The sequence below is a fragment of the Stegodyphus dumicola genome, chromosome X1, assembly GCF_044657685.1.
Source record: "Stegodyphus dumicola isolate Sdum_Otavi_A_Nest chromosome X1, ASM4465768v1".
Taxonomy (NCBI): domain Eukaryota; kingdom Metazoa; phylum Arthropoda; class Arachnida; order Araneae; family Eresidae; genus Stegodyphus; species Stegodyphus dumicola.
The window spans coordinates 13,632,835-13,648,974 of NC_140780.1; the positions used below are offsets into that span (position 1 = coordinate 13,632,835).

Here is a 16,140-nt window from a genome sequence, read left to right on the forward strand (position 1 = left end):
TATTTTCAATGTAAATTTATGTTATAAATGCTTAATTTAATGTTTGTTATTATTTTCATGAGAAAAGAAACATTCCTTGTAGTTTTGGAGGTTAATGGGTTAATAAATAAAAGTAACACAAAAAAATCCAACACAAAAGTAACACAAAAGTTCCTTTGGATGTAATTTAAAATCTGAAACCTTTCAGCTTTTAATTTAAAAAAAAAAAAAAATTCATACAATATTTCTGCCCGTACATGACTCAGTTTGAACTTGTGGAATTCACACTTACAATTTATATTCCGGCATTGCAGTATCTCAAGGAACAATTAGTGCACTCAAATGACATAGAATATATGAATGATTAAAGACAATTTAAATAAATTTGTTTGCCAATTTTCATTTAAAAGTTTCCCTACTTTCTGTTTCGTACGAAGAAAAATACTCTAAAATTCGTTATACTTTCAAAGGGACCCATTAGAAAAAGGAATTATTCATGAAACTGTAAGAATTTTTCTTAAGGTAACTCTTATCCAAGTCAATTTAAATAAATTTTCTATGCTTTGCGTAATTGATTGCAACTCCGTAACATTTTACATCTAAGTTTTTAAGTATGTATCATCTCAACTGAGAATGGGTGAGCAATGCCTTCTTAACAGCATTTATTCTTGAATCTTTTGATATACTGACACACTCACTTAGCTGCCTAGATGGTACAGTGGTTAGGGAAACCTTCTGCGGTACAAATGGGTGCAGATTCAAATCTCGGAAAAGGCATGCCTGTTTGTAAATGTATAGTGTCCATCTTAATATGCAGCAAGCTGGAAGTCCTCTCGAGAGGTTAGTAGCAGGGAAGAAGAGTGGGATATCCTTAGACCCATCTCCCAGGGATGTTCTCCTTCAAAACTGAGAGTGGAACTCAGCAAAGTCATACTGTCACCTGTATGGTGCTCAAGGCTTTTGCCAACAACATGCACAATATTGCACTCCTTGCCACGATGAATTTCGTGGGCTTGTTCTGATGTTACTATCAGACAAGTGAGATAAGTCACACACAACACACATTCCCACGAATTTTTGGCCATTAATATGCCTTTGCTAAAACAAAATTCCAAAAAGAGTTCAATTGTTACTCTTATTGTTAGATTATCGCAATTTAAATTTATTTAAGTATCGGTTGAATAACAATCTCAAATTATCTAATTTTACTTTGTTTCTGATAAAGTATTCTTATAATACAATTGTCTCATTTTTCAGATTTGAATGAAGCGAAAATTATGCATTTGAAAATTGCAGTTTGGTTTTAAAAAACAAAACACTTGTTCCCTATATGCTTCCTTCAATACAGATAATTTTAGCAATTTCAAATCTAACTGATGTAAAATACTTTTCTCTCTATCCTTGCATATACAGTAATCTTCAGTGCAATATAATTAATGTGCTGTTTACTCTAAAAGAACATGGAACTTAAATTGGGAATTGGAAGAATAGATTTCCTGGAAATATGCAATATCGATATTAATCTATTAATAGTCAAGTATTCCTCAATATCGTAGATTAAATGCTAACAATGTAAACATTTGTTAGCAATACAATGTTTCTAGCAAGGAGTTAGTTTTGATAGATAAGCTATTTGTTTTAAAAGATAAGTTAAAGCTACAACTAGCTTAACTGTACTAGTTTGTACAGATAAGCTAGTTGTTTCTGTTTTTGCTTCTAAATTAAAATCATAAGTTCAAAAAATCTCCCTTATTACAGCTTCCAATTAGTTACTTCAAATAAATATATATACTAAAATAAGAGTGATACTACCAATTATTTCCATATATTAATATTTTATTTTGCTCCTTAAAAATATAAAAAAATATATATATAAAGAATTTCTAGTTATTAGTGTATTAAATTATACAGAATTGAAAAGCTAGATCTGGCATTCTAATAAATATTTTTTTTTGTTTTGTTTCTTACAAAATATAAAATAAATTAATTTAATTTTAGTACTAACATCACTTTTAAGCTATTGAAAGTTTAGAATTATCCATTCAATATACATTTTAATAATAGCGAATTATCAAATTCCTCCTTGGGTGCTCTAGTACTGGTGGTTGCAACCAGCAAACAGAAGTTCGAGTCACGTGGAGAACTTAACTAATTTTTTATATTTTCTGCTAAAAAAAAAAAACTTCAATGTTTACAGTGTATCCGAACTAAAGCGTGGCACTCGATAATTCACGTCAACTAGGTCGCCTGGGTATCCTTTTCTCAATCGCCCATATAGTGGAAGAAAATAAAAGGAATTATGGTATTCCTCTATAATGTGTTCTTTTGGTATAAATGGAAGCAGAGCCAGTGGTTCGAATCACAGTGAGTGTATCAGTGAATTTTCATATTTTTTGCTTCGGGGGGAACCTAATGTTTCTGCATGGTAGTTTCCTATTTGTGCAGCTTTCAAAATTATTCCTGTTCTCACAAATTTTTTAATCTTACTTTTTCTGGCACTGCTTTTTCATTACTGCATGATGACAGAAGAAATAACATACAGTTATCTGTCTATTTTCTTAAGCTTAGGAATTAGCAGAAGGTATAAAGAGAAATCCTTTTTTTCGAAATAAATGGGAATATTTGCATTAAAATTTCAATTCTTTCATCCTTTTGCTGCTAGGCCTTTTTAATTATTTTATTATATACATAACAGTAGTAAAATTTAATATCTCAGTGAGTGTATCTTTTTAACATTTGGATTTTGATAAAAACAGAATGACAAAATGTTTACACAAAAAAAAAAAAAAAAAAAAAGAGGGGAAAGAAATATAATCTCTTCCCTATTCAAAGCTATCACTCGTTACTAAGCAATTTACAACATAGGAGGGTTTTTGTCACCCGCAGGTTGGTCCTTTCAAGAAGCCTCTATCCCCACTGCATAAAATACCGTCTGGGAAGTCTAATTTTAACATAAAATAGTTTGCAAATCTAATGGAATTAATTTTGAGAAATGTTTTAGACATTTTACAGAAAATAGTTAAGCTAAATTTGATACAGCAAATTAGTTTCTTAAATACTACATGAATGCTATTCAAATGAGAAAATATCACCTTGCTTTTATTTTTTCCTAAAAGACCTACGTTTTTCATTTCCCTTTGAAATCTAGCAAAAATGTGAAGATAACTGCCTGCTGAAATGTGTTGCAATTAAGAGTTTAAGGCTGTGTTCAGACGGGGGCATAAAGGGCATAAGTGGTTAGAGCCGAGCTGCATTACCAAGGCAACCAGTCTGTGCTACGTCACATAATCTGGTTTAAGGCTCGTGGCACAAGGTTCCAAGTTTTCAACTTTATGCCGAGTTTGGGATAAGCGTAGATCAATCAGAGCGAAGCTAAAATGAAGCAGCTTTCTTTAGACGATTTCGCTGTTACATCAAAGGCAATGAATAGACGTTCTTTTAGAAGAATAGAAGGCGACTTTTTTTTTAATACGGAGTACATCATATCCGAATGAGTTGTAATCGTATCTGTACGAAATAATGAGTTGATCTCGCAAGAAATCTACGATGATGACATGCATTTTTTAATGGGTTTTCACTATAAATTGAAAAATATGGATGAAACTCCTGAAAAGTGAAAGTTAAGCTCAGGATTACGCACGCTGTGTATGATCCTGTAGATGATTGATCCCATCCAATATTTTTCATTTTATTATTAAAATTCCTTAAAACATTCATGCTTGCAAAAATTTTATTATTTCTGTGTAAATTATTATTATTACTTTCTTTCTGTTTATTATTTTTGTATTAATTATTGCTATCATTTTCTTCCTGTTTAATTATTTTCGTATTTAAGAATAAATTTATTGAAAAAGCTGGAAATATTGTATTGCTATTTGCTTCAAATGCTGATTTTCTTTCCAAACTTACTTCATGAATTAATTTTACTAAAACATCAAATCAATATCAAGAATCTGCTGTTTAAGGATAGTCACAACAGTCAATTCAATGGTGTAAGCTTTGTATAAGTAATAAAAGATTAATCTTTTGAGAAAATGCTCTTATGAGTTCCAAGAAGGAAAAAATGTAGTGAAATAATTTTAAAATAAAGTCTAGACAGTTTTGTCTCCTGTTGAAGTTCTGTTCTGTTTTTTAATTACGTTCTCCATGAAAGGAATTTATTTTTAATGAAACTGAATAGCACACATAATTCATAACAAGGACTATAATTTAATGAATAGTATTTGTTATTATTATCCACTCTTTATTACTATCATTTGAATGGAATTTTGATCATTAAATTCATGCTATTTCTCTGGTATAAATTTCTGGATAAGGTATGAATGTTCATAATTCTGTTGTATTTGAAGACTTGGGTACCTAAAATTTGTCAATGTGAAATTACTTTTGAGTTATTGGTCGTAAATAGAAATGACAGCATATGTTGAAATTAAATTCAGATGTGTGGCTTATACATGCAAATTATTAGAAATAGATGAATACAAACAGCTGGCAACACAGTAAAATGTATTTAATGATTGAGCATAAAATACATTGTTGGTTGAACGTTTCTTGATATTGTACTAGTTGTGGTTGCTGGTCATGGTGACTAGTTGTGGGATACTAGTACTAGTGATAATTGATACTGATAGTGCAGCCAACTACTGTAGTGATCGACAGTGACAGTGAATAAGGAGTGCTAAGCACACATGTTTCACTGTCACAGAAACATGTTCCTTTTGATTGAAAATTAAAAAAAAAAAAGAAATGATAATGTATGGAAAGTACTGTTTTCCGCTTAACTGCTTTCACACCTGCAAAATGGGAAAATATTATATACAGGCTATCTGTCAGTTATTCTCAAGATTTCTTTTTAATTAGGCATATTTAAAATATATTTCTTGTACGAGAAATTATATATAAAAATTGAAGGTTTTATATATATAAATATGCATGTGCATGTTTATAGTATAGAGAGTACTACAGTACAATGCAGAAATATATCATACTGCTTTCCATAGAAATACGTGCCAGTGAATTATTGGTCTTTCCAAAAACATATCTTCAGACTTTTTCATTCTGTTTCTTTTTTTTACCTTCTTCCGTTGCCTCTTGGCTTATAAGAAGGGCAGATAAAAGAGCATTCTGTTGAACCAGTAAAACTTTGTAATGAGCTGAAAAAGCCATGACACAAAATAACGAAAACAAGCAGAGCGAGCACAGGAAATCAATCGAGCTAGAAAGCAGCACGCGAAAGGTGTAGATACATCCACGCACGTGCAAATTTAGCTTTTCTCACTGGCTGCAGCTTAGACCCCCTTCTCGCAGGTGTGAACGGATGTCCTGTATTTTATGCCCTTATGACTATGCTTCTATGCTCTTTATACCGCCGTCTGAATGCAGCTTAAGATAGAAAGCCATTCGTAAATGTCAAACATTGAAGTACTTTGTTCAGTTTTCCCAATAATATTGATAAAAACATTTTTTTTTTCCTTCTTCAGGTCATAAACATAGATCTGAGAGAAACAGTAGTATGAATATATAGACACAAAGATGAATTATTATTTATTTTCCAGAGATCAGTTTTTCTGCATTACTAAATATTTCAATGTTACTATAAATTAAATTTAATACTAATTAACATTGTGTTCCAATTTCTGCAGTTGTAGTAGTAGTAGAAGTAGTGCACCATGGAGCTAGCTCCTGATCACGCGTATGAACCACATGTGATTTTCAACTATCTCCAGAGTACATCTACTAACTGCCAAACTCTAAGTAGAGATGGATCGGTACTTCATTATATTGAAAAAATATTTGTTACTCTAAATTTTGAAAACAGAGAAATATACTATACTAATACAATTTTTGGAAGGCAAGAGAAATTTTTTTTTTTTAAAGCACTAACACAATTCAATTAACAACAATGTACACATATATATGTATAAACAAGAATAATAATATTAACCTATATACTTGAAATGTACTCAGAAAGTTAATATCCAAAATGTGCACATAAATTTGGTTTTCAGTTTCACATGTTTATCTTTAAGAATGAAAATGCATTATGCAATCTGTGGAATAGTACTGATATCGAAACAAGCTGAACATTTATTTTCTACCATACTGGAAAACTTTTTACTGAATTCATCATCATTAAATTGTCTATAGTGCGTTGATTAGATGCTACTGAATTGTCATGTGTTCAGATTAATTGAAATCGTAGAATTGCAGCTAAGAAATTCCCCGAACATGTAAGTTACACTTTATATTATTCTACTACTGGTGCTTTTAGTTCTGCTCTGAGTAGTACCAAGCTCCAAGTAGTATCTTGGCTAGCACTTCCCTGTATGAATAATGTCATAGTCTGAATTGTTTCAGGTGATTAATGCATAAAAATCCTGCAAATTGATGTTTGGAGATGTAGCACAAGAGGTCTATGTTCCTAATGAAAGAGATATTTCCGTGGATGAATTTCTAAGGAAAACAGTCTCATATTGACACTACACATAAAGCAAAGTGTTTTAAAATATGGATGCATCAATAAGCCTACAGATTAGTAATCGGTACATGCATAAGATACACCTTAAATAATACGAAACTTCTTTAAATTTCTGAATTAATAATCAGCAATAAACATTAATATATTTAATAGTTTTGGAAAAGAAATTACTGTCTTTAAAAACTTGATTGTCATTTTTGGTTTTAAATACAATTTATTTCAAATTTGTTTGCTCGTTTCAATGCAAAATGTTGTTTGAAAGAAATGAAGTGCTAAGACTGATGCATAGTTGTACAAATGATTATATTAAAAATAAATAAATAAAACTAAATTTGGGTTTAAGATTATTTCAGAAATGAAATATTTTTTACTTATTAGTTAGACATCAAGTTCCAAATACCGCTGTATGCTGACGATTAGCTTGAAGTATGTTACGCTTTGTTCCGGCGATCTGCAGTTAGTTGTAGCATTGCAGGCATGTCAAAGCCTATGTGTGAACATAAGCCAGGATAGAAAGTAGATAATTAGATATCATACAGAATGTTGGGGTAATATTTATTTTTCACTTTCAGCCTCACCAGTGCTTAAATGCTTAAGACCGCTGAATACTGCCAGTTCGACCTCGGAACTAACCCAAACAAACACACGGGATACTTACCTGTTTGGTTTCTGTGGTTTTTTCCATGTGTAACATAACCCAATTTCCCACAGAAAGGGCCCTACGAAAGCCGATAACTCTTGTATGCTTTGCTATATTCATATAACCCTAACCCTCATACTACAACATTTGTCAGACTATATCAGAACAGAAGATTTTGAAACAAGATTTTAAATAAGACTTTGGATCCCCCAATGGCAGAGCAGCTAAAAGCGCTGAGCACGGGTAGCAACATAAAAACACATATCTAAATTCAAATTGAACAAACAAATGCAGAAAATATTGAAGAATATCCAACACAGAAAACTGAACAAACTCTAATGCACAATTTTCTGGGGAATTTTGGTTCTATTAGTGCAATGGAAAGCAATTTATCCCGATGATTATATTACTATTTTAGCATTCATGATGCTTAAACATCTGCAAGTTTGAGAACAATTTGTGAACTCTGCCAAAGAATTCTCTTTTCAAGTAATGAGGAGTTTTCCTACCATATTTTTCAGTCAGTCATATTTGATACAGTCAAATACCGAAAATCAGTCGACCTGAAATCCGCGTTGCCTCTCGGAACATAAACATTCAGTTTTATAGGTTCTGGAAACTGCAACATTGAGTATGAAATATCGAAGAAAAAAATACTTATCGAATAATGATGTCATAATTACCGAATAATAATGAGTCAAAATGGAAATATCACATTATTGATATAAAAAAGTTAAAAAAATAAGATAAAATAAATAAGTTTTTTCCCTCTAATCTGCATCGAGGTAAAAAAGCAGACGATTCACCCAACTCTTTGTTCAAGTTCACGATTCACGTTGTATTTTCTGAGCTTTGTTATTTCATTTCACAAGATTGTTTAGTGCTGCCTTTTTTATTTCCGGATATTTTGTGGATAAATTAAGAATATTTTTAATTTCAGCCCTTTTTAATACAAGGACAGATAAGAAACGCACTCGTGATTTTACTGCTTGCAACGTTGGATTGACGGTAATGCAAAAAGTACAAATTCTGCAAAAAGATGGAGACGTGCATTTTATAGCAGAATCATACGAATTACGATATGATTGTGTATGATATATGGAAAAATAAAGAAAAGCTGTTGAAATTTTACAGCAACAGTGATTCTAACACCGGAATCCGAAACCAGAAATCTTTGCATGAGGCGAAATTGGCAAACCTCGAGTATATATAATACAATGAATAATATAATCAATTTATATATGTAATAATAATTTAATGCATATAATAAGTTATTGCAATAATATATATTATAATTAATTAAATGTATATAATACGCCTTATTCATTTTGCACTTTTAGTCCGAATATTATGCTTTATCTTTTCTGTCCTGAAATCCGCAAAATCCTAAAATCAGCACAACCTCTGGTCCCAAGCTTTGTGGATTTCTGGAATTCTACTGTATTATTGCCCTCAACAGTTGAAGTAACTTTTACAATAAATTTTTTTGCTGTTCCACTATTAATGAATGACAGGTGTATTTCCAGAATCTACACTGATTCAATATAACTGCTTCATGCATTAATGGCCTGGTGACTAACAAGATAAAAGAAGTTAGTGGTTTAGCTAACAAGATAAAAGAAGTTTTATGTTAGCAAACCTTACTTAAAACAGACCTTTTGGTGACAATCATGTGGCAGTAACTGCCACAACTGAAGTCCAGAGTTGAGAAGATAACTTTTGTTGTTTGTTTAATACAGAATAATGGTTAATGATATACTAGAAGCATAATTAGGTTTAAAGTTTTAGACATTTAGTTAAATATGATCAAAATTATTTTGTCTTATGTACTATATAAAGTGCTTTAATATATTTAGTTCTACTGAAAAAAATTTTCCACCACTATTCAATAATCATATTTCATTCGTTTTTGTGAAGCTTAAAATTTGGATCTGCTTATTTTTCTGTGAAGAAAGGAGCAAACAGCTTATTTTATCCATTTGAGAAAATTAGACCGAGTTGATTTTTAAGAATACAGAATGGCTTTCACTTCCTTAACATACTACTTCTTTTATCATGAGCAGTTGTTTACTGATTATACCTTCAAAACACAAGGGAAAGTATGAATCATTAAGTATTTTTCATTCTAATTGGATGAAAAAAAGGACACAAAGAGCACATTACAGTTTAATAATAAACGAAGTATACAAATCAGAACAAATTATATCATGCTATGACTACAGCAAGAACATTCATCTGTTACATACTCTTGCAGTACTTTGTATTTTTGATAAAGCGGGGGGGGGGGATAAATAAATGAGATCTCCTGAATTACAAATAATAATATTCTGAATAAACATGAATACTAAACACAAATATTGATACAACAAGTATTTTATCCACCAATGTGTGTAGTAAATTTTATATGAAGTTCATACCTCTTACTGTTGTGACGATTGTCATATCCAATAACAACTCCCCTTATCTTCTTCAATAGGTCTGTACACCGCTTAAGATATTCAGCTAACCCTTGGGAGGTTTGTATAATGACTAATTCATTCATAGCTGCATAACCTGGACCCATGCGACCACGCAAACCTATATAAAAAAATAATTAATTTACATTACTAAATAAAAGGCAAAAGAAGATATCAACATGTAAATTAAAACATGGACGGATGGTTTTCCAAATTCATTCCATGCATATTTCATTGATTTAACTTTTTGACACTCAATGGTATGAATTTAGAATAATGATGAGTGAGTGAGTGAGAGATTATGGCGCAAAACCAAGGATGATTAAAACGCGCCAAACACGAGATGGGGTGATTACAATTGATGAAGTTAAAATACAATAAATAAAAACAAGTAGACAAATGTACCAAATCCAGAGGATGAAGTCATATAAAAACAAGTTAAAAGCACATATTAAAATTCTAGACAGTCTTCAAAACAAATTACATTTGGTAATAAAAGCCAGTCTCTTTCAAATAATAAAACAAACCACAATTGACCTCTCTTCCGATTAAACGGTCGAGAGGCAAGTCACAGCTATTAAAATATTTCTGGCGAAGCCTATTAAAACATGGACACTCAATTAAAATATGACGAACAGATAAACAAACATTACAATTAAAACACACAGGCTCATTTTCAGCTTTTAAAAGGTAGTTATGTGTCAATCTAGTGTGACCAATTCTGAGGCGAGTCAAAAGAACTTCCTCCTTACGATTTCCAGCAAAATCCCAATGCTCAATTCTAGGCTTGACGTTTCTCAACTTGTGATGCTGAACATCCCAAATTTGCTGCCATTTTTTTCGGACCTTTCCCTTGATGACACTGCAGATATCTCTAAAACTGCAATATATTATGGTCTTTTGTACATTAGGGATAAGGCGACTGGACAGTTCAACCGCAGATTTGGCTGCGATATCTGCAAGCTCATTTCCCTTTATTCCAGCATGTCCAGGAACCCAGCAGTACAGGACTTCATAACCTTGAATCGTTAAATTTATATGAATTTTGAGAACATCCACTAAAACAGGATTCTGAGTGTTGGGAAAAGCTTCCAAAGATTTAAGAGCACTATACGAGTCTGTGTAAACTATGAACTTTTTGCGGCAGAGCTTTGAGATGTACAAAAGACCATAATATATTGCAGTTAGTTTAGATGTTAGGACTGAGAAAGCATGGTGCAGGCATCTGCCCTCTATGTAATTTTCAAATACAAAAGCCATCCAACATGATCATTTGACTTTGATCCATCTGTTTATATCGGATAATAACTGCTATATTTGTGCCTGTGCTCAGCGAAAAGTTGTCTGCAAACGATCTCGTTAGTGCTTGCCTTCACGTGATGTTTGAAAACATCAAAAAGCTGAATCCGTGAATTTTCCCAAGGTGGAATTTCAAAATTCTGTACTGCTTGGGGGTGCATATCAGAGAGGGAATGTTCCTCAATGACAGGGCGAACTCTTAAAGGAAAGGTAGGAACACAGGATGGAAGCGTTTTAAAATAAAGTGTTACACACATTATCGAGAAAGTACAGCTTATTGGGATGTTCAGGTTGCGATAGGATATTATAATATTGCAAGAGGGACAATTGATCACGCCTCAGATAAAGTGATGGTTCGTTACAGTCAACGTACAGGCTCTGGACGGGAGAGGTCCTGAAAGCTCCTGAACAAATCCGCAGAGCTTGATGGTGAACAGGATCCAGTTTTAACAATACTGATTGTCGAGCGGATCCATAAACAACTGAGCCATAGTCCAGTTTAGAGCGGACAAGCGCTCTGTAAATTCGAAGCATGGAGCAACGCCCTGCACCCCAGGAGGTGTTCGTCAACACTTTTAAAATATTTAGTGTTTTTAGACACTTCTTTCTCAGGTTTAAAACATGAGAAAGGAAGGTCAATTTTCGGTCAAACGTCACTCCTAAAAATTTTACTTCGGGCGTAACTGGAATAATTGTACCATTCAGATATAACTCAGGCTCAGGATGGAGACCTCGCTTCCTACAAAAGTGAACACACACAGTTTTCTGTTTGGAAAATGTAAATCCCTCTTTGTTTTACCATTCTTGGATCTTATTCAGAGCCATCTGCAATTGCCTCTCTACGTATCTCATGTCTGACCCTCGACAGCTAATCTGCAGATCATCAACATATAGAGATTCCAAGATGGTGGAAGGAAGTTCTTTTAGTACAGAGTTTATTTTCAGACTAAACAGGGTTACACTAAGCACACAGCCTTGAGGCACACCCTCTTCCTGTTGAAAAACATCCGAAAAAACAGAGCCAATTCTTACTTGAAAAGTTCTAGTGTTCAAGAAATTCTGAATGGAAATTGGTAGGTTGCCGCGCAAGCCACTCTCATGAACATCGCGAAGTATACCGTATCTCCATGCCTTATCATAAGCTTTCTCTATGTCGAAGAATACCGAGACAAGGTGGCTTCTTCTTAATGCTTTTCGAATGGATGTCTCTAAGAGGAGCATGTTATCTACGGTTGTTCTCCCCTTTCGACAACCGCTTTGATAAGGCGATATAATATTATTCTTTTCCAAGAAGTAGACTAGGCGGCTGTTTACCATTTTTTCAAACAGCTTGCATACGCAACTCGTAAGGGCAATTGGCCGACAGTTGGAAGGATTCCTATGATCTTTCCCTGGCTTAGCAATAGGAATTACAACAGCTCTTCTCCATGCACTGGGAAAAGTATGCTCCTTCCACACTGTATTGTAAAGAGTGAGAAGGGCATTCAGTGACTTACAGGACAGATGCTTTAGCATTTCATAATTTATGCCATCAAAACCCGGAGAAGACCTATGTGTCTGCAACAAAGCTCTCTTTAATTCCAGCATAGTAAATGCTCTATTGTAAGGCTCAGATTTGGAAGAGTTGAATGCAATGGGATTCATTTCAGAGTGCTGCTTGATAGAGAGAAATGCAGGTGAATAGTTTCTGCTGGAAGAAACGGCAGCAAATGTCTCACCAATAGTATTTGCAATTTCTTCTATGGAGCTAATCACTCGGCCATCTTTTTCCAAAAAGGAAAGTGAGTGGTCTTTATATATTCCGCATGCTTTCGAACTCTTTCCCAAACCCGCTTACTAGGCGTAGAGGATGTTATTGATGACACATATGAAATCCAGGAATCTCTCTGGCTCTGCCTTCTTACTTTTCGTGCATTTGGTTTGGTTGCTTTGGTATGAGGTTTCGCAGAGTAGGATATCTACGAAAAATACCCCATGCTTTTTTCTGTTTTTTCATGACAGTCGCGATTCCACCACGGTTTCGAATATTTTAGTATTTTTCCTGATGTTCTAGGAATCGAAAGCATAGCTGCCTGAATAATAGTATTAGTAACAGCTTCAACAGCGTCATCGATATGCACATCTTCTACCATTTCCTCTGCGAGCTCTGCGGAGAAAGAGAATAGTTCCCAGTCTGCCCTGTCCAGTATAAACCGAGGGAGTCTAGACATGGGGTTTGCTCCTCTTCGTGCAAGAGACACAAAAATGGGATAATGATCGCTGTTGTAAATATCATTTCCGACATTAAAGGTGCAAAATGGCAACAGAGATGGTGAACAGATGGCAAGATCAAAAGCGTGGAATGTCCTTGAAGGCTCATGGAAGTACGTATCCTGCCCATTATTCAGGAGACAAAGGCTATGATCTTCAATCATTCGCTCAATTTGTCTTCCTCGGCAATTTGCATCTTTATTACCCCAGAGCGGACTATGGCCGTTAAAATCTCCTATTATAATGAAAGGCTCAGGCAGCTGCTCTATAAGACAATTTAAATCTTGCTGATCAATGTGCTCATTAGGAGGCAAATAATGAGAAACGACTGAAACTACAATATGAAAATTTACTTGTACAGCGACAACTTGGAGGGATGTCGTCAAAGAAAGGGAACTTGAGGGATAGTCGAGTGAGGTGAGAAGACCTACACCTCCACTGGCACGCTCACCTGCAAGGTTATCCTTTCAGACGAAAGAAAACCTCCGAAGTTTTGCATGTTGTTCTGGTTTCAGATTTGTTTCCTGTATAGCTAAGCACACAGGATGATACACATTTATTATAGATTTGATGTCAAGCAAATTTCGGTGGAAACCACGACAATTCCATGACACGAGGATGGCCATTATGAATGGTTTTCTCTTTCTGTGCTGTTCTTTTGTTTTTCGTGGAAGTAGATGCCTGGGAACTTCTAGACCCTCTTCTACTTCCATAGTGTCTGAATCCGCAGATTCAGAAATCATATCGTCAAGAGAGCTATTGCTAGGACTTCTATTTTTATTATTTATTTTGTGACTTTCAGTTTTAGGTTTACTTTGAATGACTTTTTTTTTTTTTTTTTTTTTTTTTTTTTTTGTATCAAATGAGTTGCATTTTCCTTTTTTTTTGGTGGATGTAGTCGGTTGGGTTTTATTTGGTACAGTCTGCGTGCCTATTGATGTTTGGGTGGCAATGCTATGTGTTGTTTTAACTGCACTGGCATATGATTTGTTTGATTGGAGCTGTCTTTTCGGATTTCCATTTTGGGCACAGGCATGAAAATACTGGGTGCTGACCCTTGCAATTTATACACAAATGCGCAGCAATACAATTTTCAGAATCGTGACCAATCTGTGAGCATCAGGCGCATGTGAGGCTGCCACAACAAGACATCTTAGAATGGCCGAAACGCTGGCACTTGAAACATCGCATAGGGTTAGGAATATAAGGTCTTACAGGAAGATTTAGATATCCAGCCTTAATATTCTTAGGCAGATCAGGCGTGTTGAAGGTCAGGATCACGTGTTTCGTGTCAATCAACTGGCCTTCCTTTCGCATCTTGATCCGCCTAGCACCACACACATTTTGGTCAGCTAACTCGGAGATGAACTCTTCTTCAGAGACACACAGAAGGTCGATCTCCGAGATCACACACCTCTACAAGAATTAAGTGTTTTGTGTGCTGACACAGTTATAGATATTTCTCCAAATTTGGTTTGTCGGGAAAGAGAAGCAGACTGGGTGCCTGATAGGGTATCAATAAGCAGGTCTCCTGATCGGAGACGCTTTATGTTCCTTGGCTCACCTATACATGGATGTATATATTTGCTTACGAGAAAAGGAGACATCTTTTGCAGTTCACCAGAAGGACTAGAGACAACGAGCAAGCGAGGATTTTCAGTGTTTTCCTTGGCATTTGAATTGGTACGGATCTTCTTGCTAGTCGTTTTGTCAACAATTTCAATATCTTTGGCATTTGCATCTGTACGGATCTTCTTATTGATGGATTTGTCAACTATTTCAATATCTTGGTTGGTTTCATTCGACTCAGGTTTTTTAAGAATAAATAGAGAAGCCATATTTAAGAAGAAAAGATTCGGGTCCGACGACCCCGCCCACCACGGAACCCAAGAAGGGAACACAGACTCCTGTGTTAGGGCTAGCCGGACCTATACGCAAACTGAAGCCCCACAGTCGGCTTTCCTGAAAGCAGGTACTCCCGAGAGCTTGACCCCAAGCCACTGACACAAGGACTAGTGATCAGCTGATTGACACCCGTGAGGACGACTAAGGTGCCTCCCGTTTAGCTGAAGCAGAGGCCAAAGCAGTGTGTTGGGGACAGTACCTCGCCCCTCAACTACCAGGACCCTCCTTTCCAGCGACACGGGTCTCCATGCACGGCAAACACGTGGGCAGTTTTCTTGCCACTCAAAAACTAGAGACAAGGGATGCTCCAGTCTCTCGTGATGAGCCCCAAACACCGTAGAGAGAAACCACAAGGGAGAAGGAAAGGAAAAGAGTTCCAGCTAAGAGGAGAGGAGACGGAAAAGAGGATAGATCACTGGGGCTCCAGGATTGTGACACTTGTCTCACCAAGAAGATGATCCCCTGAAGGGCTAGGGTACCTCGGGATTGCCACACCCGTACTCACAAAAGTGAACCCCCTGAGGGCTAGAATAATGATGAAGAGGTGACAGCGTATCTTAAAATTCCATAGTCATTTTTTACATCAACTGCAAATTTATCCTTGGGAGTTTCCTTATTCACAACACTCACATACAAGTTCCAGTACAGCATGAACTCTTCTATGATAGTGCATATACTGACTAAGTAATTTTCCCATCAGATCATAAGCTTATTAGTTTTTTCTATCAATGTGCCTATATCACCTTCAAGTCTTAATTCTGTTTCCTGCAAATGGTGCGATGATACCAAAGCTACTATCTTAGCAATGTTCCTTTGCTCAGATATATACAAAGAATGAAAATACATGATTCTTAGTACAGTCTATTACCAACTGTGTGTCCCATTATGCCCCTTAAGACAAATATTATGGCTGGTGCTATAAGAGGTAAAAAGCCACCTGACTGGTTCACTAACATGCCTTTTTTTATTGAATGCTACATGATTGTTTTGTAAGAGTTCTTTAAATATGTTTATATTTTTTACTCTACTGTATAGTAATAGACATATTACCACCTAATATGTTTAAACAAATTTCACAAAGATTTTATTTGAACATCGTTGGCAGTTCAAAGCAATGAGAAGGATGTGAACAG

The 16,140-nt window shown here is 34.9% G+C and overlaps 1 protein-coding gene across 1 annotated transcript in view; it reads right to left on the bottom strand.

The window, feature by feature from the left end:
* The window catches only part of Pgm2a (phosphoglucomutase 2), a 156,614-nt gene that overhangs the window by 98,902 nt on the left and 41,572 nt on the right, over positions 1–16,140 (bottom strand). The window contains exon 3 of the mRNA XM_035366369.2: positions 9,515–9,674. Coding sequence (XP_035222260.1) covers positions 9,515–9,674 — 160 coding nt within the window. The remainder of the gene's footprint in view (positions 1–9,514; positions 9,675–16,140) is intronic.